The following is a 24,821-nucleotide window of genomic DNA, read 5'->3' as shown; positions in this document are numbered from 1 at the left end:
ATAACATTACGATACCCCTGATACTATTAATGTAGCAAACTTTCCATGACTTAAAGTATGTTAAGGTGACTATTGAAAATGTTGCCTTCAAAATTTTACAATTTATGATTTATCAAAATATCCAAGAGTTTTGCTACTAGCTTAAAGATTTTTGGCAGCCAGCTTCATCTAGCAATCTGTTCGCAATCTCGCCGACTGGCTTAATAATTTTCAAGGTCTGCACTTTGACTGGCAACGGCCACCAGCAGATAATCGCCATGAAAGAGCGCTCATACTGTACGGTAACGTATATAACCGTATGTACATACATACATATTTGTGTACTCCTATATATGTGGCGATGATTTGCGGTCTAATGCCCCAGGGCAGGCGAGGCCTGGGCTTAATCAGAGATTGCAGATGAAAGCGACAAGAGCAAGGCAGCCAAGGAACGAATGCACATCAACTGGAGGAGATTCGCACGGGGAGATGGTGGAGTCGAGTGCAGAGGATCGATGGGATGGATGGATGGACGGACAGACGTGGCTGGGTCAGTTCTCTTGGTCAATTAAACGAATGCTGCGCTGATCGCTGGGAATAGATAATAGGACCTCGGCATGAACTTTATTTCGAGATAAGACCGCAGCTCCCAAGATTGATAAAGAAAGGCCAAGCCGAAAAGCGAATTTGAGCGGAAAGACCAGAATGGAAACTAATTAAGTGGGTGGAAGAGCAGGGAGCGCAATGAGTGCGGGGGGGAGTTGGAGTACAAGGAGGAGTAGTCAGACGTTTGATGATGATGGTAATCTCCACACGACGTTTCCCTTTCGAAATTGAAAATCGAATCGACGGAAATCTCAAGTTGAAATCAAGGGGCCAACACTAGACGGAATTCGTCTTGTGGAGCGATAACGATAACGATTATCGCTGACAACGCACAAGAACATCACATCATTAGGAGCACTCGAAATTGGAAACCCGCTAGATGAACGCAAAAAGATAAGATGTCGAAATTTGAACTGAGATTTGTCGCCTTGATTTCTCTGAATGTGTCTCTATCTCTTTCTTCCCGTTTTTGCCGTCTCGCTCTATGAGTGGTGGTTTCCTATTTAAGGGGTATTCTGTTTTGTTTATAATTCAAACTACATAGAAAGAAGCAAAAATTACACAAATTGTAGAAAAAGTGGTTTAAAGATTTAATAGGCTTTGTTTTGCAATGTTTTTACCTTTAGAGTCCCTCAATCCTGTACATTGAATACGTTTATTGAACACTTGGCCTCGAGTGAATTTGGCAGATTAAGGCGACTTCCTTTTAATGCTTCTGTTTATGTACAATAGATCGGTGGGTCGTCTATCTATCGATCGATGAACACTAGACCGATCAGTCGACTGGTTAGTGGGGCGATGATAAGGAACACTTGCCTTTGGCTCTGGAACTGCCCATGCACGAATATAGAAATCAGTTCTAATTTTCGGCTAGCGATAGCCATCGCCTATCGGCGAGATTGGGAAGTTTCGAGGAGGCGCTGACAGAGATTTATGGTTATGGCATTCAAAATGAATCGCTATCAACGCCCTCGGCGACAGTGAATTTTCATTCATTCCGCCGGAATCCGGACTGGCTCTCGATTGATTACAGGTTCATCGGATGCGATCCATGTCGCTTAGACTGGATCCGATTCCGAATCGAAAATGAAACTGATATCGGATGCAAAGTACGACTGGCGAATGGAATTTAATTAGACCGCCAGATATCGCGCCATGGCCGAAGGGAAATCCGCAACTCAACGGTGGAGATCGATCATTCCGATACTGGCCATATATTATAGAATTTTACGTGTGTCTACCAATACACTTTTCAGGCCCTGTGTATATTGTCATAGCTGGGGATCTGTATCTGCATCCGACAAACCACATCACATTGACATTCTTATCTTTAGCTGAAAATCTCTTCGAATTGTTATAAACGGAAAACACACGACAACAATCGTTGTTGTTGGGCGAGTTCATTCTCTCATTTTTGAAGCAAAGCGCGACAATCTTGCCATCAGATCAGCTGATAAAAAACAACCGACCAGAGCCCGGAGCATTGTACAAATCATACAACCATGGCAGCAACAACATCGTAAAGTCCACAACAACAGCCACAATCGACAGCTGTTTTAAGCGATTTTTAGCTTTATTTTGTCGTTTTGCCGTCTGGTTTGTTTGATTTGATTTCATGAAGGGAATGTTTGGAAAATGACTACAAACTATTATCGGAGACCGGGCATCAGGTTTCAAACTTATTTCGATTGCATTTAACGATTAAATCCAAAATAAGCCAATATAATACAGGGGGATAAAGTTGCTGAAAATAGGTCGAATAGTTGTGGTTCCACAATCGCAGGTGATTAGTCAACTAAGAGAAATACCAATCAAGATTTCATATTTCCCTCTTCATCATTTCAACAAATGATACATCAGCGTTTAACAAGAAAATTTCTTAAAAGGATAAAAAAAAAATTATATTTAATATCAAATACTTGAGCATGCATATATTTTTATGTGATACGTTCTATTTGCACGATTCAAAGAAATATTATCGTACTTCCTTTTAACGCCAAAGCCCAACGTTAATTCCACTTCTGACTCAATTGGATAGCTAATTTCCGCTGAGGATGAGCCATTTTGTTTGCGGAAAACGGAAATGAATGGATCATGCTAAACTTAAATGATTCAAAATCTATTAGTGGAGTCATTCGCCTGTTGGCTAAACATTATTGTTTTAATTCTTATATGCCTTTGTCAAATTAAATTGTTTTTTATATTGATTATAATGGGGATGATATCCTACAATTTGTATTCTTTCAGAAGTTTATCAAACTTTTTTTTTTTTTACTTATTTTACTCCATTCATTAATCACTTTTTAAGTTTGCCCTCTCGCGTGATAAGAGGAAAAACACAAACGGCGCAAAAAATGCAATAAATATATATATTGTAGATATATATCGGCAATCTGAATTTCGCTGGGTGACTAATTCGATCGTCAAGTTACTCCCCTGGCTAATCCCCTATATCACATCAGCAACCATATTCATTCGCCTCACTTGATATGCAAATTTGCTGGCCAAAAACAACGATAATAAAATGCAACAAAGTGAAAAACAACATTTTGTAATTTGTAATGCTTGTTAATGCTTTTGTTTTTGTTGCTATTGGCTTATTGTTGCTGCTTTTTATCTGGTGATATTTCCTGGTCCGATTTCCAGCAAATCAACAAAACAGAGACAAAGAGAGTGTGTCAGAGGGAGACGCTTATCGCAATTATTAAAATACAATGTCAAAATGGCCAAAGCTCGAGATTATCTTTTCCAATTGAAATGGACAGAGCAGCCACAGGGACGTGCTATTGTAGAGGGGCAACTATGAACGGAGGGGGGTCCCCGAGGGGCATTCGCTTGCAACCTGAGCCCCGGCTCTTATCGTGGCTGCAACTGCAGCTATTCGAATGCAAGCTGCGATTGCCATACGCAGTTAGCTAGCTTCTCTTATCGCTCGAATTCAGATCCGTTGCATAGATAAACTCTATGAAGAACCCTCTTAACGCTTCGATATTATATATGAAAAGAAGCGCCCCTGAATTGGGGATAAACTTGTGAACTTTGTAATACATTATATAATAATATAAAAAAACGTTAAATTAATTTATGTCGCAGTGCATTAGCCCAAACCCGCTTCAAATCGACCCAAACTCAAGTTCGACTAAATTGTCACCCGCATGGTGATAGCTACATACATATGTGAATTAGCCGAATAACCGACAACCAGGCAGCAGCAGACAAGCGAACATCCAGCAAGCTACAAACCAACAGCTGGCCATTAACATAAAATTAGTGATAAGCGTAATTAAAATTTATAAAAACAAAAACGAATGAGACGACACAAAGGCGCTTATCTATGTGCGACTGCACTTCCTCAGGTCTCGAAACTCCTAAAAGGCGTGAGATAGGAATCGAGAGCAGGTGAAACTTGCTTCAATTTCAAATACCCTGCCTTGCAAGAAATAATATAATGAATCTTTGGAAAGCCATTCTTTTTTTTTTTTTATTTATTTATCATTTATGATGATGTGATAGATATCTTAGAAAACTGTTTTTTTTTTTTTTGACTATACCAACAGCACAACGACTTACGCCCATTTAGAGGGTATTTCGAAAACGAACCCGAGGGCGTTGTCATCACGATTCCTACACTTCGAGCTAGAGACTATGCGCTTCGATACAACTGGCAGTTATTGAAGCTTATGTAAAGGCAACAATAACAACCTTTGGAGAACCTCCAACAAAAGCTACGCAAGTTAATGTTATTTGCTGTTGTTGTTGTTGTTGTGGCTGGCACTGCTGCTGCAATTGTGATAAAACTTTATCGAGTTGCGCTTTGAGTTTTTTCTCGCCTTCAAACACCAACTCCCAACGCCCACTGAGCCATAGAAAACAACGGGACCGAAGTGAGGCAAGTGTGCAAGAGATAAATATGCAAAGCAGAAATGTTAGGGGTGCCAGAGGATGGGGGGGTTGGGGGGTGGATAGCTACCCAGGGATAACCCACAGATAGTGCAGGTGCAACAACAACAACAACAAAAACTATACAGACATCAACAACAGCTGCACTGATAAAAAATACCCTAAATTATCGCAACGCAAATGGTAAAGTTTCTCGTTATCCGTAGCTTAGTACCCTTTAAATAGCTAAAAGTGGTGGTCTTAATGGGTCTTGAAAACTATTAAAATATACAAACAGAATTTAAATAGAACTTTATAAATAGTTTTCAGTTTTCTGCTTAATAGTTCTTGTTAACTATTCCAGCGTATATTGTTTTAAAACTTTTCTTAAAAAGTAATACATTTTCTTATCCACTTATTTGTGAGCTATAAATAAGCCTGATGCTTTCGGAAGGTTATGTGGAATATAATTTCTATTGAAATTAAAGACAGTTCTAGAACTATAAATGACTCAATATACAGCTTGAATTATTGCCAACTAACTTGTATCCATAAGCGCTTATCGAATCAAACGTTCTTCAATAGTTTCTTGATCTATATACAGAGTGTATGGCCCGTCTCGAGATATAGATGGCGTCTTACTGTGCAAGTCCCACTTGCATGAGTCGCGTTGATATCACTCGTTGGGTATTTGTTGGATGTGGGATCGGACGGAATGGAAATGGGTTCTGGGGGCTACGTTCAGATGGGTGTTGGGTGGGGCAGAGTCAGCCAGTCGGGAAACGTGCTTCGAGCAGAAGCAGCAAAAGCGATAAGAAGGCCAAAATGGCAAAATGGATAAGCAACTAACCGTGCGGACTTCGGGGGGCGGAAACTGAGGTGAGTTCAGGTGGTCGGGGTGTCCAGTGTCGCAGGTCCGGCACGTTTTATCGATTTCGATTCCGAAATGCATTCATTGGGTGTCAAATGGTTCGGGCCATAAATATATCAAATGGCAAACAGCGAAATGTAATTAGTTGACACTCTCCGCGCTTCGTAACACTCTCTCTTCTCTCCTCTCTCTTCGCGCTTCCCCCACAATGCTTATGAGGTGTGTCAGCTGCACGTACAACAGGTATCGACATCGATAACGAGACGACAAAGAAATTTTATTTAAATGAGCAAGAAAAGTTGGCTACTTTTTGAGCACCCTTTCATTTTATAAGATCCGTGCCGTTGGAGTACGTCTTTGAAAATATACAGAATGCTGCAAAACCCCACTTCTATCTCTTTTCCTGGTGACAACGATCGCTTTGGACGATCGTTGAACGTTATCAATGCTTAAATAAATCATTTTAATATCGGGTTTCATGCAGTCACAAAATCTTGGATTTATCGTTCGTCACTCGTTTCGTTTTGAATTTTTGTTGGCTGCTTTGTCTTGGCATAGTTAATCAATTTCTTGGATTTCTGTGTTTGCTGTGTGTTCGTCCGCATGTTTTGCTGTCAAAAAACGAGAGCTGCTGAGCAAGCCAGCGAAATTGAATGGGTCAGCTTGCGGTCAGATGGGAAAAGCGATCGTGATTAGTGGAGAGTTACGAGATAGCTTTGTAATGACAAAGTGTAATTTACAAAAGTGCATTTGTTCGTTGAGGCAAAATAATGGTTGCAGATAACTGCACAGGTGCTATAAAAAGAAGGTCGTCGACTAAACCCCGACTTGATAAAACTAAACTTGTAGCTCACCTTTATTCAACGGCTTCGGGTTGGACTGTTTGCGTCGTGACATTTCGAGTCCAGCTGCTGGACCGGAGGTATATCTTCAGCTACGTCGGCATCAAGTCTGCGGAAGATCCAGATTCGCGTTCCTTTTCGCGGACATTTACCGGCGGATGCTATATCGCACTCACACACAGGCACTCACTCTCACACACACGGCGAGTATCAATTATGGGCAATCAATGCGATTACTTGTATTATTTGTATTATTGGCGGCGATTAACAAGCCTTAATGAATTTCTAACGATCGGCGCGACGAAAAACGCGCGCGTTTTATGAACGAAATGGAAGTGGAATATTCCGATTGGAATGCAGCGGGCAGTAATCTCCTGCTCGATCTCGAGTCCCATCAATATCTGATCAGTGTTTTGCTCTTGATATTGCAATTAATATGCAGTCGCGTATTTCTTTACCAAAAGCCTCTCGAAGGGGGCGTGGCATGCGAGGGCGTTCTTAAAGACGTCCGTTCGAAGCAAGCGCTCGCTCACGAATGAAACGCAAAGCGAATCCGAAACCGACACGAAAGCTCTCCAGTTGGCCAAAGAGAGAGAGAGAAGGAGAGAGAGAGGGAGAGAGATAGGGAGAGAGAGAGAGAGGGAGAGAGCGCGCAATCTTATTAGAGCGCGCGCATTTCTTTCCATTTTGTTTTGTACTCGGTTTTTCATCGCTCCGCATGCTTTCGCGTCTGCTTCGCAGTCTGATAAGAATCAAAACAAAAACGCCGAAACATTTACGCACGTTTTCACACTTTTCTCACCATCCTTCCTTCTCTTTCCATTTAACGCATTTGCATCGGTATTTACCAAATTCTTGTTGGAAATTCTTGCTCATTGAAGTTCTCTTCTCCTATATTCTGCCATCTACTAATTGTTGCTACCCACAAGCTGAAAACTACTCGTTCACTTTGGTTTAAGCACTAGATTTTTTTATTTTCTTCCCACTTTCTTTTTTTGTACACTTTTTGACTACAGCAGCTGGCAATAGGCTTTAGTGTTAAAAACCCACAACGCAATTATGAGAAAAATGAAAAGATTCCACTTTGGGCCACTAGTTGGCGCTTTCACACCGCTTGCAAGGCATACTTTTAGGCTTTCCGCATAGATGGCGCCCCAGAAAGGCGCCAATTCAAAAACCTGGTAAATAGTGTTCTTATTTTAACCAAGAGTCACGATAGTTCTTGTCAAAAATAAATGTAAGCAATTACGACATCGTCCACAGAATTCTATTTCCTGTGTGAAGAACCATGGTCAGCATTTTATTTAGCTGCACTTCCGTTTCTTTTTTGCATAATTTCTTCATTTTGTTTCCCTCTGTTCGCTCACCTTTTTGTCTTGTAATTTGCACCTATTGCATGATTTTAATGGAAATTCCTCCTGCTTTGCATTGGACACTCATAGATTTTAAAAATTCGGACAGCAGCGGAAATGAAAAGCTTCCTGCGGGACAATTCCGCAGTTGAAAGGGGTGGGGGCGTTGGTCTAAGGGCAGGGCATGCAAATGGGGATGCATGGCAATAAATATCATAAACCAGTTAGCGACCCGTAATCCGCGCTAACATATGGCCGAGTCGATTAGCCACGGGAACTCCACGAGGTTTCCACCTTCCCCGCCCTCTACCTTGGGTCATTTGCGGTCTCCTTTCGCTCCGTTTCTTACCCATTTTTTCATCGCCGCCCTTCGCTAATCGCTAATGAAGTATACGCACCGTTGACCTTCGGAACGTTCATTACACTTTGTCGTTGGCTTTTTAGGCTATCCCTGATCGCTTTTGGTCTGTTCTCAATGCAATTCGGCAGTCACCCAAAAAACCTATAAATAAATGGAAGCAACAAAAGTAAGTGCAAGTATGCGTTTGCAACATCAATAATGATCGAGGTTGATAGTACTCCGTTGATATACTAAGCTCAAGGATATGACAGTGGATTCCAGAGCTCAATTTTCATATGTAAGCACATTCGAATTCTTAAAAATGTGCCAGAAATATCGAATGTGTCCGTATGCGTCTTCATACCAAATGAATATGTTGCGAAATACTTTCTAAATTCGGCGCTATTCAAAATAATAGCCTTCATTTCAATTGAAAACGAAGATCTTGTTAGAGGGGCGTCGGAAAAAATGACAAGCAACCATAACTAATATTCGGGGGAATCCCAGCAGTTTTAGCTTGAAGTCATGCCTATACTATAATGAGCGAGCTGCTTCTTTGTCCGTAACATCGATGCCAAATCAATCAGCTGCGTATATGCCCAATTTGTCGTAGTGTTTCACCGAATGTATTTCAGTGCCAGTACAAAACCCTCAAAAATACCGCTTCGTTATCCGTAACCGAGTCAGCCTTCCCTGCAATCATAGTGCAATACACTCGCCTGGAGGCCTGATGAGGATGTTCCGAGATTGGGAGCAGGGGCCTATACGAGGTAAGGTGAGCAACTTCCAGGTCAAGCAACTTCTGGCGGCAAGGCCATGCCCGTGACTAAAATGGAAATGAAAATGACAGCCGCGAAATAATAAAACAAAACAAAAAGTTAACCGAATATCTGCCGAAATTTTTGACGGGGGAGCTAATATCATTGACCCAAGGTGCAGTTACCTTGCGTGTTCACGCCGAGTGCAATGATCCGATGATTCGCCGGCATCCGATCGGAAACGACACGTTCCAACCCTGGACGAGGCGACCTTACCCTGAGCGCACTAATTTATGGACGACATGGGAAATGGGGGTCAATACACTGAGCCAGCAAATAGTGAAAAGTAAAGTTGGCGATTTAATATTTTCAAATCTTCGAAATGGTTGGACTTTGGTTCACTGAGGTTCAATCGCCAATAGAGTAACTGTTTGCAATCTAATCACTTGCTGCTGTTAAACCCATAATGGTAAATGTATTTTGAAATTATTTAAATTCTCCAAGGTCAACCGCTTTAGTTTGACTTCGTCAAGAACATTACGATGGGATAAACCTCACGTTTTGCAAATAAATTTGTTCTTAGAACTTTTTTCTTGTTATTTTAGCTTGCTTCAAAGAATGAATACTTTTTTTTCATGTGCAGGGCGTTCTCCATTAGCCTTGCTGTTCTCTTCCACTCTCTTTCGTCGATCGAATCTCTCTTTTCGGCCCACTTACTTCTCTTCTCACTTTTTCTGATGCTGATCCCATCCACTGCCAGGCCCAAGATCAGCGCTGCTGGGCTCCTTGCATAAATTAAAACAGCTGATGAAATTTGGCAAGTCCGTCGCATAAGCGAGCTAAAAAACCAAACAAAATGTTTCCCAAGCGGAGATAAAATTATTCACTTATTTTTGTTAAAAAGCTTCTTTGTTTTGGTCATTTGCCGTTATACAGACAGCCGTCGACGACGCCCACAAAATCACAAAATGCACTGCATTCGATCAAAGTCCAATGCGCTGACCCGCCCCCTTTCCTTGGATATTTGGGGGTACGATGGGTATTTATAGTAGCACCGATTGCAATAGAAATCCCACTCTCTCTCTCGCACTCTCGGTGGCTCTCCCTCCCGCCAAATAGTCGCTGCTAATTGGGGGCTGCCATTGCGGTAGGTTCGTCCCATACTGCGTATACGTAATGTCGAATATAATCCGCCATTTCAAATGACCATGGATGCGTTTAAATATAGGTGGGTATTAATAAGCACTAAACTAATCAAGTCAGGCATTATATTAATACAACAAAATGCAATAAATTAAATTGCAACAAATAATTCCCAGCAACATATGCACACGATCAGAGCACATATTGACCTCAGTATTGGGCATTCGCAAGCTTGGACCAGATGACCGTTCCACATGGACGAGTGTTTTCCCTGATCCACTTTCCCGGATGATGACTTCGTCCTCACAGGGGCGCTTATCTCAAGTCGGACACGAATTGGCCATTTCTATTTATAGCAATTCGAACCGAAGTTGCTTGACCAGACAGAGGAGGAAGATGATGAAATACATACCTATGTGTGATGTGCTCGGGCTCAAATTGCTCATGCCGCCGATTACTCTGCCGATTACAGTGGTATTTCGGTACTTCACCCACAAGTGGGACTCGTAAGTCGGATTTTGGCGAACCTTGCGCCTCCTTCACTTATTCAGGGTCACCTTTGGAGTCACCTTCACCTTCTGCACATCGATCATTCGCCTCACGCATGTACATACTTTTAGCACCGATTGACGATCGGAACTACCACTATACTATGCTAGTTGAACCATAAAGAGGGAGAGAGAGAGAGAGAGAGAGAGAGAGAGCGGGAGAGAGAGAGGGAGAGAAAACTAGTGACACGGGTAAAGTCATTCCAAAGGTCAAACCCGCCCAACCTGAGTTTAAGTAGTTGATCATCCATGATCAACTATCAGCTGAGCATCTGATTTTCAATGCCGCTCCCGCTTTATGAGGATCTCTAAAACTTATTCCCTTCAATATGACCAAATTATTAATTTGTTAACTCGATGTTGGCCTTATTGTGGCGAGGGTGACCGGCCTGCCTACTTTGCACTCCAGCACAGCTCTCATCATGAGCAATGCTCGATTTTATTTTATTTTTTCTGACTGGGCTTGGTTCAACGCATCGTGAATTTGCTCGCTGACCTTAAATGCAATTTGTAGCTGCGACTCGCTCATGTTTTGATGTTCACTTCCGTCGTTGTCCTTGCAAAGTGCAAAAGCCCCGGCAGAATATTAAAATCGAGTAATGGTACAGCGAGTGTTTCGATTTCGATGCGATCACACGATCCCTCGCAGCTTCGATTTATGGCCCCGGCCACACGATTGCTAATTTGCAAAAATATGTTAATTATTTCTTTGGTCCTCAGGTGCTGCGGTGCCACTTCTTCTTTCTCCACAGCCACAGCTTCGATTTCGAGCGCCTTGCTTTTGATTATTTGAAATGCGTCGGCTTGCTAAAAATACATGAAATGTGGGCAAGCACAGAGCAGCAACAAAATACACTTTTTGCGCTCGTGCTTCGATTAGCCAAAAAAAAAATCGAAAAAAATAACAGCAGAAGCAGGGCAGGGCAATAGAAAATGTGCTAAATACCCAAAGCGCTGTGCACGCCTCTCCTTCATGACTATTCATCGTTGGGGGGGAAAATTCTTGAGTATGGGATCAGGCAATCTGTAAATTCGGGAAAATTCCAGTTCACAACAACACAGTGGATGTATTATTTTGAGAAAAATAACTCCACGCACTAAACAACTCTTGGGGTAAACACTATAAATACCTTGTAATTTCTATGCCCAACTGATTTTCACCATTAAGCTATCATTTTGACTTCCTCTTCTCCCAGTGGAAGAGTAACATACATAAGGGCCATGCCATACAATCAATGCGTGTCTGTGTCTGTCTGCAATCGCCAGAGATAAGCGGGCAGACTGAGAAGTCGCTCCCCCTTCGCCGGCCAGCCACCATTCACAGCCACAAACGCGCCCACTTAAGCCAACAAACACAACAATGTCAATAAGGCAGCAAAATCAACAGAACCAACCAGTACACCGCAGTAATAAATTGCAGAAATGAAAGAGGAAGAAAGCTTCGACGACGAAAGAGACAGTCGCATTGAGGCACTGAGAGCACTTGGGCAATTTCCATTGTTTGTCTGCCGCGAGCAGCGAGCCTCCTTCTACAGTCATTGCGAAAGGGTTTACGGACCCGACCCGTCAAGGGCAATCCATTAATCGCGGGTTCGTCGCCTATCAACTCCCCATGCTCCTTCCCGCCCACTTTCCAGTGCGCGAAACGCAAAAGGAAAACAAGCGTGGAGCAACCAACGCCCCATAAACAAGGTCTGCTACGTCACGGCACGGGTTTAGATAAACACGCCAACCGATTCGCAACCGATTCACACTCGATCCATGCCCGATTCCGATTCCGATTTCAATGGTCACGTTGCCGACGAATGGCAAATGAGTTTGATAAACAAAATCGGAAGTGGTGTGAGATGTATACATGAAATGTAATGAGATGAACACACCTGGTTGCGTAATTCGGTGGATTTGAGATTGATTGTGCTTTTGTTTCAGCTTTTGATTCGATAACGCTGGCAGATGATGCTCTTTTTGCAACTGTACCTATGAAAAGTACAGCTACTTATCCATCGTATAATAAGTTGGCTGCATAAAATATAACACATTTTTTAATGCCAGAGAATTAGCCTTAAGCCGTCTTCCCTTTACCGGAAGTAATAATTAAGCTTAATGAAATCCCACCCAGATAACCCCAATCCAGGTCGCTAAAATTAATTTGTTTCATTCAGAAATCTAGTTCAAGATCAGCCATGCAGATGACGAACCGAATCACCTGCATTTACGATCCCCCATCGCGTTCCCATCCCCGAGAGTTCAGTCCAGCCCCTGCCATATTGATAAACCCCCATTGACGCCGCATGGGAAGCGAGTACCAACCGCTCTACTCCTCGGAAATTGATAAGAACCCCCCTGCGCTGATAAGAGACACGCCTCTTGGTCATGTTGTGACTGACTAACGGACGAGTCTAACCGACGGACAGACTAACGGACAAGTGGACGGAGGGAAATGGAGGCGGACATAAAGACTGCCCATGCGCTGGCCAGCTGGGAATCTTGCTTATCAGTCGCGCGGCCTTATCAGTTCGAACCGAGCCCGAACCCAACCTCCGATGTAGGGTTGATCCAAAAATGGACGACTGCTGTCCGGGGGAGATGTCCGCCCATTCCGTCCATTCCGGCGTTTTATGAATAACGCAATTATTATTATTCTTCGCGGGCTGTTCACGTTGACTTCACGTGGCCCCAATCAGACGCCCCAGCGACCTCGTCAACATCGGAATTGGAATTGGAATCTACGTCGGCGGCGGCATACAAAAAACGGGTCTATCAGCGGCCTCCCCGCCCGCGCCCTCAAGCGCACTTATTCTAGATTTATTTATGTTTGTGCCATATATTCATACGCGGTACTCGTGGGGAGCAAGGGGATATTGCGCTCGTACGAGTGTTTGTCGATATAGACACCTGTTTATCGTGAGTGAGATGAGATGGGTGTGAAGTGTGTCTATGAGAGGACATCTCGATCTGTATCGCTTAGAAACACAGATACTTAAAGGCAACTAGCAAAATACTTAAAAAGTAGCTACGATTACTTAGCGACAATCTTGTAAAGTTTTTTAAGGTCAAAGGTAAAGATTTGAAATATGCTAACATTTAGCGTAGCAAAACGAACGTGACGTATATATCTGCCGAATAATTGAGTAATCCTATTATCCATGTAAGGTAAAGTTGAATAAAGAATTCTTGCAACACGGAGGTTCTATAAACCGGGTATCCCTGAGTCGAAAAACGGAATACTCATACTTGCTTTTGTTTGTCCCATATACTATACTATTTTTCCTACTTATTGACGATGTTGTTTATTTCAAGCGCACGACTGACTGATGATGAGATGAGCCTCGTTGCCATTAAGGCGTTCACCTGAACCGGTTCAGGGACGTCTATATCCCTACGATGCTATGTTCTGCCATTCACATCCAATTTCGTTTTGCATTCCAGGGACAACAACTTTCAAGTTCATACAAACATTTGGCAGCTATAGGAACTGGGCCAAGGTCGATTTTTACCGGCAGCCAGAACGGGAAATCGTATGAGAATAAATGCGAGAGGTGCGAGGGAGAAAAGGGGCAGCCAGAGAAAACGCATTAAACATTGACCAGGGCGAACCTTCGCAGCATCGTAAATTTCCATTGGTAAGACCGCAATCCCGACTGAAGGTCGTCTATGCCCCTTCCCTTGCTCTCTTAGCATTGTGCTCATAGTAGACCCCACTTAGCCTTGCTCCGAAGATTCGTAGACGCCGGTTCTCCGCGTTCCGTTCCATTCTGTTCCGACTTAGCTTCCAACTTTGGAGCAACGCGTCGGTGGGCACGTAGGCAGGGAGAAAAATCGACTTAGGGAGAGCAAGTGCATCATTTTGTAGGGGGGATTAAGATTCGTGATAAGTGGGTGGCAAGGGCCGGAAGAATGGGGGCTAGTTATAGAAAATCTTCTATAAGGGCAGTTTTTATACATATATTTCAAAGTCAGACATCCTTATCACAGATTAAATTAAACCTTCAAAAACATATTGCACTTCTAATTAAATAATTTGGTTTCTTTTGCTGAGCAATAGTGGAAAAAGAGATCGGGAATCACTCATTAGATTCGAGTTAGTCATGTGAGTCTTTATAACAAAGATAAATATTTTGATATTTGGCATATGTGACCGCCATATAGACCAATAAGAAGGTTGCGCGTCATGGTGAAATATGAGATAGTTCATAAACAAATTTACAAGATACTTTCTTTAAATATTGTAGACTTGACAATTACAATACAAGGGGAAATTCCGATTCCATTGATTAGTATCTTTCCATCGAACTAGTTGCACCAATTCGAAGAACCCCCATAATCTGTTCAATTGGGGAAAATCTTCTTGTTTGTAAACATGTTTACATGCGTGCTAAATGGAAATTTCTGATTCTTTTGACTTCTGACAAAGGCTGGTAAGCAATATGAAACCAAGAAACTAACGAAGTCTGCACTTGGAGTCACGAGTTGGGCTCATGACGTCATGGAGAGTTTTGACGATCTTGGCGCTTTTTTCGGACGACGTTGTAGCGTCGTCCACGCCCGCGTGCAAGCAGAGGCCAACAAACAGAAACTGTGTGGGAAATGTTTGTGAATGGGAATCGAGGGAAACTAGGAAAATGGGCGTCGCATTTGACGCGTTTGACGTTGTTGCCGTGCCGAATTATAGACCAGTTCCTTATGACTTTTGGTCAGACTGTGTGCCACTCGTTGAGTACATGATTAAATGGATATATGAATAATATCAATAAGCAGCGTTCTTTTTCGAGGCCCTCTGACGTCAGGGTCCACCTGTGATTGACATTTCGACCAACTCCACCGACGGAAAGTTGTCTGCTTGCGCCTTAGGCTTTATTCTGCATGCGATTCCTCTCCTCGTTAATAAGAAAAAAGGAGCGTAGGAGGCCTTGAACCCGGCAGAAGCTCACGCCAACGTCACGCTTATTATGCTGTGACCTTTGACGCGCAACAGGAGCAAGGAGCCAGCGTGGGTGTGACGTCACCGAGCCAACGAGTCTGCTACGTAATGCCAGATGCCAGAAGAGAGTTACGTCAATGCGCAAACTCGCTCTGCGAAAAACGATGAGTTATATGTACATATAACATACATATACATATATATATTGTATTTCTAAGTCGGCCTTTGACACACCGAAAAAAAGGTATTTTGCTTGCTTTTGTGTTGTAGGAACAAGTTTTGAAATCTAAATCAAAGAGTTATTTTTAGTTTTCAGTATTGTTAGTGAGGAATAAGCAATGAATTAACAAACTAAAAAAATATATGTAATACAGCAATTCTATTGTGCAATTCTATAGCACTGACACTCAGTTTTTTCCAGTAGTCAGCGGCCTACGTGCGTTTCCGAAAATGTGCGTGGGCACACGTGAGTTCTGCGAGTCCAGATTTCGCCATCCCAGATTGAGTGGGTGGGCGTGGGAGCTCCGTGGGCGAATGCAAGTCAAGGGAACTGAACTTGAACCCGCCGGGGAGCCGAGATATACGTCTATTTTTAGATCTAACCTGCGGCTGCTGATTGTGTTCAGCCTCCGCAATGCACATGAATTCCCGCTTGATGGATTTGCGAGGACTGGAGGAGCTGGCCGGTGGGGAGCTTCAACTGCGCCGCAGTTTGCATTCAAAATGCGGGGGGTGGGGCGCAATGGAGAGGGGTGCGGTAACGGTATATCGGCCCATTTACACGCCCACATTCGCGAGAGAGTGGAGGCCATCGCTTCAAGTTCCGCGCAAAATTTACACACGAATTCCGATTCCAATCACAAACACGAAGCAAAGACAAAAACAAAAACGCAAGTACTGCAAACCCCCACACGCACACAAGCGCACAGATAGGCACGCCACAGACTGCTGGCATTTTCGCCTCGTCTCACTCGCACTCACTCACTCGTCCGCTCAGGCAAAGTATCAACAAATGTTCACGTGAACATCATGAGGTCAACGCGTGATACCAGACGGACCCACACAGACACTCACGCACACCATAAAACACGCAGGCGAGCTGTTCAGCCGTCAAGAAGGTTATTTTCGAGGGGTCCACTTGGGCATACCCTCTAAAAGCGGCGATAAAGCAGTAGGAGACGGATGGAATGACATTAATTTAGTAACGACAAATATAAAATTTCTTTTTAGGGAATGTGAAGAAAAATAAAACTTAAACTTTTCAGAGATCTGCATCTAATCTAGCTGCTCCCATGCTACCCCTGAATACCCTACACGGCCTGAACAGTCGCCCCACAAGTCTGGTGTGGGGTATGGCGTGCTAGTTATTCGTTGTTGTTGCGCAAGAGAGCGCCAATAACCACAGCTGTTTCTGCCGCTCGCTCTTTGGTGTGTGTGCTCTGTGTACGAGCCCCTTTTTGCTTTGAAAACTGTTACAGGCGAAACGCGAGCATTGCCAGGTAGAATTTACCCGTGTCCTAGGAGGGTTTTCAAACAAAATAAATGTAATCAATTGACGACTTAATTGAGTTACATGCATTCACTGGTGGTGAATAAGAGGATTTTGAAATGCCTGCTTTTCGTGACTCATCTTTGTTATCTCCCAGTTTCTTGGGCCTGGCAATGCTCCCCGTCAACTGTTGAGCTCCCATACTCTCCTGCTTTCGCACTATGCCTTTCGTTTATTAATGAAATCCGTGTCTGCTTAAAGTCAGACTTCCAAAGTTAATGCAAATATATGCGGCCAGGTCTTAGATTTCAGCTTGAGGGGCGTCTGCCAGGTTTCGAGCCAGTTTTAAAGTATTTTTTCAGCCGATTATTCACAGACTTCCGTGGCAACAACTACGTCAGCTACTCAGACACGGCTTTGGGGTGTGTCTGTGAGTGTGTCGGTTGGTGTGCGCTGTGCACGCGGCTGGGGCATGCACAGCCCATGAATAGACAGCCGATGGAGCCCCACACCCTCCCCAGCTCCTCCTCTACTGACCCGTTCTCTATAGCACCAAACACAAGACCCCGCAGTGAACAGCTGATGACGTCCATGCGTTGATTACGTGCTCTGCGGGCCTCTCTCCTACTGGCTGTGTGTCTGTGTCCTGCACAGAAAGAAATCGCTTCGGTGATTTTTTGGGTCTTCTCGGAAAAGATGGCAACATTTAAAATAGCCATACACTTTTAGAGAGTTTACTAAAAACGATTTGGGTTCACCTGAATCTCTTTTAACTTATTGCCAACCAACATTACAGTCTAAAATTGAGTTAACAGAGATGTCATTCTTTACGGGCTATTTTGTCCGGTGCACGTGGGTTGCTGAGAGGTGAGTGAGCAGGAGACCTGACCTTTTTCTTTTTTGCGCCCGAGAGAGAGGAGCCGAGGAGGTGCTGCCCACGTTGCTGGCTGATGTTCGTCCGGGTTACATTGCACTGGTTGCTCCACTGCCGATGACGATGGCCCGCTCACACACACTTGCCCGTTTCCAAGTGATTACGTCGTCGGCGGCTCCACTCACTCACACTTGCACAGCCTCTGCCGGCAGCGGCGTCGGCGGCGGCAGCTCTGCTGGGAGCTGAATGGCTTTGCCTTTTTCATTCGTCTCTTGAATTCCGAACGCAACGGTTCGCCTTCGCTCCAAAACGGCAAGCGGCACTTGAAAGCGCCAGTGCAAAGTTAGCTGAAGTGCAAAAATCTACACAAACTGAGATTAAACCAAGTGATTAGCCCCGGAACAAAACAAACAAACAAACACAGACTCTTCAATAAAAAAAAGAGAGTGCAACTGAAATTTGAAAGTGCAATGGACATGGATACCTTGCTACCTTCACCACCCGCAACGCCCCCACTAAGGGAAAACAAGTTGGAAATCGTAAGTGACCTACAAAGTGGATATATACAGTGTACGCTAGTGTAATTAGTGCTTATTGAGTGGGGATAGTGCATTCAAGGCAGCGGAAAATCAAACGGAATCGTACTTAGCTCGCTCTCGCTCCCACTTGCCGCGTTTCTAAAAACAAAGTGCCTCGTCCCGCTCGCACTCGCACACAGCCATGCGATCACGCAGCCAACACGCTTTCACGTGAACACCGCATGCACAGCGAGTGATGTGTGAGTGCGAGCGAGAGGCCGCAGCTGAACATTGGACTTGGCACCACTAGGAAAAAACAACAGAAAAGCAAAAGAGAGAAGGTGAGTTGCCAATTGGCAACTGTAGGCGAGCGGTGGAGTGTGAGAGGAAAGAGAGGGCCTAGCCAAAAGCTAGGCAAACAGGCCAAGCCCCAACCCATAAAACCATGTCACATTTCTGGCTCGTTTTTTATCTGGCCAAGAAAGAAACAAACAAACACTGTCGCACATTAGAGCGCAACGTGCCGAGCCCATAAAAAGATTTCGACGTCTTCGCACGAGTCATAATACACCCCTCGCATTCGCCTTCCCCATGAAATCACCCACCTGAGGCACGTCATAATAATACTGGTGGTGTGGCTGCATTTTCCTTGCATGCTTTTAGGCGCAATTTTTAAATGGTTCTAGAATATGCGCCGAAAACGCAACAGTTGCTCATGTTTTCATCCTTAAAAATTAAGTAGTGAAATTTGAAAAGTCCATATTAAGAACAGTTTTTAAAATTTTAAGACATTTTTTGTTTCTGTCAGGAGCACATCAATTTAAAGACTTTTATGTGGTCATCAATACAGTATTCACCTTTAACATTTACATACGTCTATAATTTAAAGCACAGCTGGCAGCAACAGTTAATGAGTAATATTCTGTCACCCCAAACGGCCTTTAAAAGAGTTCAAAAACCGCCAAAAACAAAGTTCCCTTGGCCTTTCGAAGGAGCATTGAACCTGGGGTTGGGCGGGGTATTGCAGGGTGTGTGAAGGTTAACGGTGAACGGCCTTGTCAGCCGCCGGCGTAATTAGCGAATTGCGAGGAAAAGTTATTGTGGGTCAATGCTGGTCAGCGAAAAGTGAATGGGACTGTGAATGTGAATGCACTCCTCAGAACATAAACTCGACAATGTTAACGAACTCTGACTAACCCTGAACTTGTTCTTTCCTTTTCCAGGTCGCCAAGGACGAACAACAGGTGAACGAGAATCTGCTAAAGGCAAAGCTCAAGCTGGTGGCCCAAAAGAGTCAGAAAAATGGAGGGATTATTACACCAAATCCATCGGACACGGAAGACGAGGCTCCCGAAATAGCGGTTCCCAACAAGAAACCCCGTTTGGAACAACCTGCTATGAGCATGACACCGCCGCCGGATCAAAAGCTGGACGATGATCAGAAAGCGGAAAGGGTTAGCGTCATCATGCGGGTCAACAGTTCTGGCGCTGTCTCTTCTAGTAGCCAAGACGAGAACTCATCTAGTTCCACCTCCTGCTGTAGTTCCTCTTCCAACACAAACACAAGTACAAGTTCAGTACCACCCACTGTGGAGGACGACTATCCAGAGGCCAATGTGTGGCGCAATCTCAAGTTCAAAATGAACAGAAAGCGTGCTGCAGAAGTGGCACTACCCCCAGTACAAACACCCGAGACACCAGTTGCGAAGCTTGTAACGCCACCTGCTCCAGCGGAATGCATCAAGGAGGAGGAAATAAAACCTATTCTGACACCGATATATGTTAGCCCAGTAGCTTCGTCTGCCAGCCAACTTATCCTGCTCAGCACAGTGGCCGCCCAACAGAGCCCCACACCCGTACCCAAAACGCCAACAATGTCCGAGGAGAAACTAACAACCAGAATTACGGCCGCCCAGGCGGCGGCCACCAGAAGTCGCATCTACGAGTGCAGTTTTCCCGATTGCGGCAAGAATTACTTCAAAAGCAGTCATCTGAAGGCCCACCAGAGGGTTCACACCGGCGAGCGACCCTTTATCTGCAAGTGGGAGAACTGTGACAAACGATTCTCCCGTTCCGATGAGTTGTCCCGACACAAACGGACCCACACCGGTGAAAAGAAATTCCAGTGCAGCGTCTGCCAGAAGAAATTCATGAGAAGCGATCACCTGTCGAAGCACGTCAAACGGCACAACAAGGACAAGGCGAACGGAGTGAATCGACATGTCTCCCTGGCCAACAACAACACATCAGCTTCGGTAGCGGCTTCCCTCTGCGATGCCTCGCTCCATTTGCGAGCGATAGCACCGGCGGGCTCCAGCGCTAGTTCCTCGCCCATCAGTTCCGCCAGCTTGCAAGTCTACAGCGCCCAAGATCTGCTGAGGCTACAGCAGCAGGCCAGCAGTTTCACCTTCGGCGGAACCCTGCTTCAAGTGCAGCGATGAGAAGAGCAATGCGAGCAGCATCAGAACCAATCTCAGCCCCACAGTATCGCCAGCTAAACAGAGATGAATTCCCACCAAATTTCAAAACAAATTAACATCTGAGTCAAATTCGAAATGCCTTCTCGCTCTCATGTAGCTGGTGTAGACTTAAGCTTAGTTAGGAGCTAGATCTTGTCACCGTTTTGTGCATATATCAACTTCAAATTCAATACGTAATACCCAAATCGGATAGATGCCACTTCTTTCCAGGAGCACACAGCACACTTCTTATCTAAGCGATCTTCTTCAGATTAATATTCTGAATATCCCTAGTGTTTGTACATACTATAAAGAGACGCATTCGGCGTCCAACATCTGTGATATTTAAGTTTTCTTAACTCTTTTCTATTGTACCATAGTTGTCAGTGTAATTCTCTTAAGCTAAAACACACACAATTGTATTTATTGCTAAATGTGAAAAAAAGAAAATGAAAACAAATAGAATAATGGATCATCGCACGATTCCAATCTCAACAAATGAAAATATACATATTTTCCAAAGAAAACTAAAGTTATTCTATGAATTGGGAGGGAAGCGTAATTGGGCAGAAGTCTATTGCGGTGACTTAATTTTTTTTTAGAATGACAAGCCCTATTCCAAATTGTTTATGCTTACCTTTTTAAAAATCTCATCCGACTGAAACAATTTGCAAAGTATGTAGCCCCATTTTGGTATTGAACTAAGTCTTGAGTGTGGAATGTTTTTTGCTTGATGAGTGGATGAGTGTGTTGTGTATATAGAAGGATGTTTCAATGCGGTGCAGCTCAATATTCTTTGAAATAATTGGTTTTATTTTATTTTAGCTATAAAAGCCATTTGTCTTATATGTTAAAATGTATTTACCCAAAACAGAGGGGCATTTTGGGAATCTAAAATGAAATTAAAATTTTCAATATCCATTGATTTAAAATTAAACAAGATATAAACTTACTAAACTTTCCACACTTTTTGCCCAGCGTAAATAGAAAAAATGTTTATAGTTGATTAGGCCGGATAGTTAGGTAAAACTTCCAACAAATATAAAAATATATCTAGAACAAAACAGAAATTAGAAAGATTTTAAAATAAATAGTAATTTTTTTGCAGCGTACGCACTTTTAGCTTAAGATTTAATGTTATAGTTGAATTTAACCAAATAGTTGGGCTAAACTCCCAGCAAAGTGGAAAGTTCACAGACTGCTCTGGGTTTCGATTGCGGGGAACACGCCTGTCGCACGGCCATCTCCCAGGTGTCCAACAAATGTGAGAGCGAGTAGTTCTTGGGCAACTTCGAGATGCGGGCAATGAGAGCTTGTTGCACCGTCTGCAGGAAGGGGGTGGCTGAATACTCCTGTTCCGCCAAGGAGCAGTCCGGAGCCTGCCACGGATATTCCTCCGGCACACTCACACTTACGGGCGGAACACTAGGCAACCTTTTGTCATCCAGGCAACAAATCAAGCGAATGGCCTTGTTGTTGATCTGTGACGTGGTGTCCAATTTCACTTTAAACTTGGTATCGAGCCTAGCAATTTCCCCTTGAAGCACATGTGGCACTTCCTGCTCAAAAGACGTGGACTTTTCTTCCACCCGAGGTCGCTTTGCGGGCACTGGAGCTGTTATATCCGTACCAAAGAGCAGCTCCAAAGTGGGTCGGAATGTGCGATACAATGTGTGATTTGCTACAGGACTTTGCAGCGTTGTATTTATAACCTCCAGCAATGGATTTGAGGATTTCTAGGTATAACGAAGAATATAATAAATTGGCCCGTTGGATGTAGATATACTTACACCAAACTGCTGGCCGGAATAGGAGATGAGATCCATCTTCTCAAGCGCTTTTTCACACTTAAGTAGAGTCTCCAGCGGCACGCGCTGTGTAGGATTGCAGAGAATCTCCAACAACTTGCTCATCTTTGTCATCTTCTCCACATCTATTAAAGAAGATATAATATTAGTTTTACGATAACATATACTTCGAGAATATAACTACTAGGAAATATATAAACCCGAGTAAGTTTGCATTAAACTTTTGTTTTTGGTTAGTTAGTCCTTGCATTTGGCCTCGCAAAAACGATTATATAATTCTTAAATTATATTATTTGACGCGGTTTATAGCATTTACAGCATTTCAGTAATCAGCAAACGATTTAAAAATGCAATAGCTGCGAAAAAAACGAAACGTGAGGGTATTATCTACTTACTGGTTCCGTCGTTACTGATCTTGGCAAGCATCCGCTTCAGTGGCTCAATGTACTTGGTCAGCTGCTTGTATTTCTCGCGGTATAATGCCTCCTCCTGGGGATTAAATGGACTGTTACCAGTAACCTGGCCAGGAGTGTTGATCGAGGCACTTGGAGACTGCTGCCGAATATTGCGCTGCGAATTCTGCATCTGCATCATCTGCGGACTGGACTGGGGAACCAGTGCCGGACTAGGAATCATATTGGGCGTGGGCATCTGCGGAGTCGGAGGTTGCTGTGTTGGCGTCTGATTGCCCACCACCAGCTGTTGCTGCTGTTGTTGCATTTGCTGAAGCTGCGCCTGTTGCTGTAATTGCTGAGCATCTGCTGGAGAGGGACTGGATCGCATGAAGGGCTGTCCCGGCTGCTGTCCACCCACTCCCACACCTCCTCGATTACCGGGAAACATCTGACCCGCCTGGCCCATGGGCATATTTGGTTTTTGCTGCAAATTCGGTGGCATGTTCACGCCCATACCGCCCATGGGGTTCATTCCTCCCTGTTGCACAGCGTTGGGGGGCAGGCCTGCTCCACCCACTTGTTGCTGACCCGCAGGTCCGCCAACTACATTGTGTGGTCCCTGCGGCATTCCCTGCATACCCTGGCCGGGCATTCCTTGTGGCCCGCCCATTCCGTTGCCTTGGCCCATCCGCATCATGGGATTCATGCCCATCTAAAGAAAGGAACGATGAATATAATTAATTTATCATAGTCAGCAATGATAGCACTTGCCCCCAATTGGTTCTGCTGAATCTGCTGCATGGGAGGCATCTGTTGCATGGCATTTACGTTCATTGGTCCGCCCTGCATCTGATTTGGCCCGGGTCCGCCTGCTCCTGGAGCAGCATTTGGTCCGCCAGCTCCGCCAACGGCGGGTCCACTGTTCGGTCCCGGTCCTACCATTTGGTTAGGCATGCCAACGCCCACGCCCATTTGCTGCCCGGGATTACCGACAATCTGTCCCTGATTTTGCCCGCCGCCGGCGCCCATTACGTTCATCACTCCGGGGGCATTCCCACCTTGCTGCATCTGTTGAACCTGCATCATCTGCTGGGCACCAGCTCCTCCGGCACCCATGGGCATTTGGCCACGGATATTTGACATGGGCTGCATTTGCTGCTGTCCAGGGCGCTGCTGATTCAGGGATTGTAGCAAGTTAGAGGCAGTTCCGGGGCCACCGGGCACTGGCGCTCCTCCTCCGGCGCCCATGGGCATCATCTGGGGATTGCGATTTCCTTGACTGGCAAGATTCTGAAGTGCGTTCAGTGGATCCTGCATCATATTCTGCCCGCCGCCCATTTCCGCATTTGGGGGCGGGCCACCCTGCTGTTGTTGCTGCTGCTGCTGTTGCTGGGACTTTCGTGACATGTCTTTGTAATGCATAAAGAGCTTGGCTACCAGACCTAAATACTCGTCCTTAGTACGCGACTTTCGAAATATGTGGTTCTCCATAACGCCGGCATTTTTAGTCTGGTCCTGCGCATTCGGTGGCAATAAGTCGTGGCTGCAAAGAAACAGAAGTTTCAACTACTTGGAAATCGCAGAAATCTTTCGAAATTACATTTTGGAGATGACATTCTGACGAAACTTTTGACTCTGCCAGTCCTCGGTCATATTGGTAAACAGTGAAGTGAATTTTTGACACTTAAATTAATTTAATCTCGATTTCCTCACAAACCCATTCTTCTTCTCTGAGCACAGTGTGACCGTTTCAGGCAACTGCCTAAATGTCAGAAGGCTCTCTGAAATGTCAATGTTAATTAACAGAATTTTATATTTCTTGTAACGGTCTTTCGAATATGTATTTTAATTCCATTGACCAGAAATATTAAATGAATATTTGAAAAACTTTTAAATTATTTAAAAAGACCCAATTTAGCTAGCACATGGAAATAATTCCAAAAAAATATGTGACAATGAACCAATACTTCAGAAGAAAATACTATATAGTTTTCATAAAATATTACAACAAAAATTTATTAATAGAACTTTATGTGTTA

The 24,821-nt window shown here is 44.1% G+C and overlaps 3 protein-coding genes and 1 long non-coding RNA gene across 9 annotated transcripts in view; 1 reads left to right on the top strand and 3 right to left on the bottom strand.

Moving 5' to 3' along the window:
* Window positions 1–21,328, bottom strand: part of ush (u-shaped) — a 64,341-nt gene extending 43,013 nt beyond the window's left edge. The window contains exons 1-2 of one of the 3 annotated variants that reach the window (NM_001272902.1): window positions 21,217–21,328; window positions 6,190–8,031 (exon numbers count right to left, since the gene is read on the bottom strand). In NM_001272902.1, coding sequence (NP_001259831.1) covers window positions 6,190–6,232 — 43 coding nt within the window. In that variant the 5' untranslated portion in view covers window positions 6,233–8,031; window positions 21,217–21,328. Of the gene's footprint in view, window positions 1–6,189; window positions 8,032–21,216 lie in introns of those variants that run through there. The other 2 variants (NM_001272901.1, NM_001272899.1) reach the window with 2 other exon arrangements.
* On the bottom strand, window positions 4,899–6,713 carry lncRNA:CR46258 (long non-coding RNA:CR46258). 2 transcript variants are annotated; one of them, NR_133060.1, is made up of 1 exon: window positions 4,899–6,713. It is a non-coding gene; the product is annotated as a long non-coding RNA:CR46258 (long non-coding RNA). The 2 variants fall into 2 exon arrangements; NR_133061.1 differs by having other exon boundaries at window positions 4,899–5,669.
* On the top strand, window positions 17,860–21,102 carry cbt (cabut). 3 transcript variants are annotated; one of them, NM_164384.2, is made up of 2 exons: window positions 17,860–18,141; window positions 19,344–21,102. In NM_164384.2, the coding sequence occupies exons 1-2, from the start codon at window positions 18,073–18,075 to the stop codon at window positions 20,559–20,561; spliced, it is 1,287 nt and encodes a 428-aa protein (NP_722636.1). In that variant the 5' UTR covers window positions 17,860–18,072; the 3' UTR covers window positions 20,562–21,102. The 3 variants fall into 3 exon arrangements, with proteins under 3 accessions (NP_722636.1, NP_001259832.1, NP_608529.2); NM_001272903.1 differs by having other exon boundaries at window positions 17,860–18,461; NM_134685.3 differs by having other exon boundaries at window positions 17,860–21,102.
* A 49-nt stretch (window positions 21,329–21,377) lies between the features above and the next one.
* On the bottom strand, window positions 21,378–24,535 carry MED15 (Mediator complex subunit 15). Its single transcript, NM_134684.3, has 7 exons — window positions 24,383–24,535; window positions 23,554–24,325; window positions 22,783–23,494; window positions 22,370–22,512; window positions 21,697–22,315; window positions 21,533–21,632; window positions 21,378–21,470 (listed from the first exon to the last, which is right to left on the bottom strand). The coding sequence occupies exons 1-5, from the start codon at window positions 24,433–24,435 to the stop codon at window positions 21,746–21,748; spliced, it is 2,250 nt and encodes a 749-aa protein (NP_608528.1). The 5' UTR covers window positions 24,436–24,535; the 3' UTR covers window positions 21,378–21,470; window positions 21,533–21,632; window positions 21,697–21,745.
* Between the last annotated feature and the right edge of the window lie 286 nt (window positions 24,536–24,821).

The sequence above is a fragment of the Drosophila melanogaster genome, chromosome 2L (genome assembly GCF_000001215.4).
Source record: "Drosophila melanogaster chromosome 2L".
Lineage (NCBI taxonomy): Eukaryota > Metazoa > Arthropoda > Insecta > Diptera > Drosophilidae > Drosophila > Drosophila melanogaster.
This window is presented reverse-complemented; position numbering and strand designations above follow the sequence as displayed.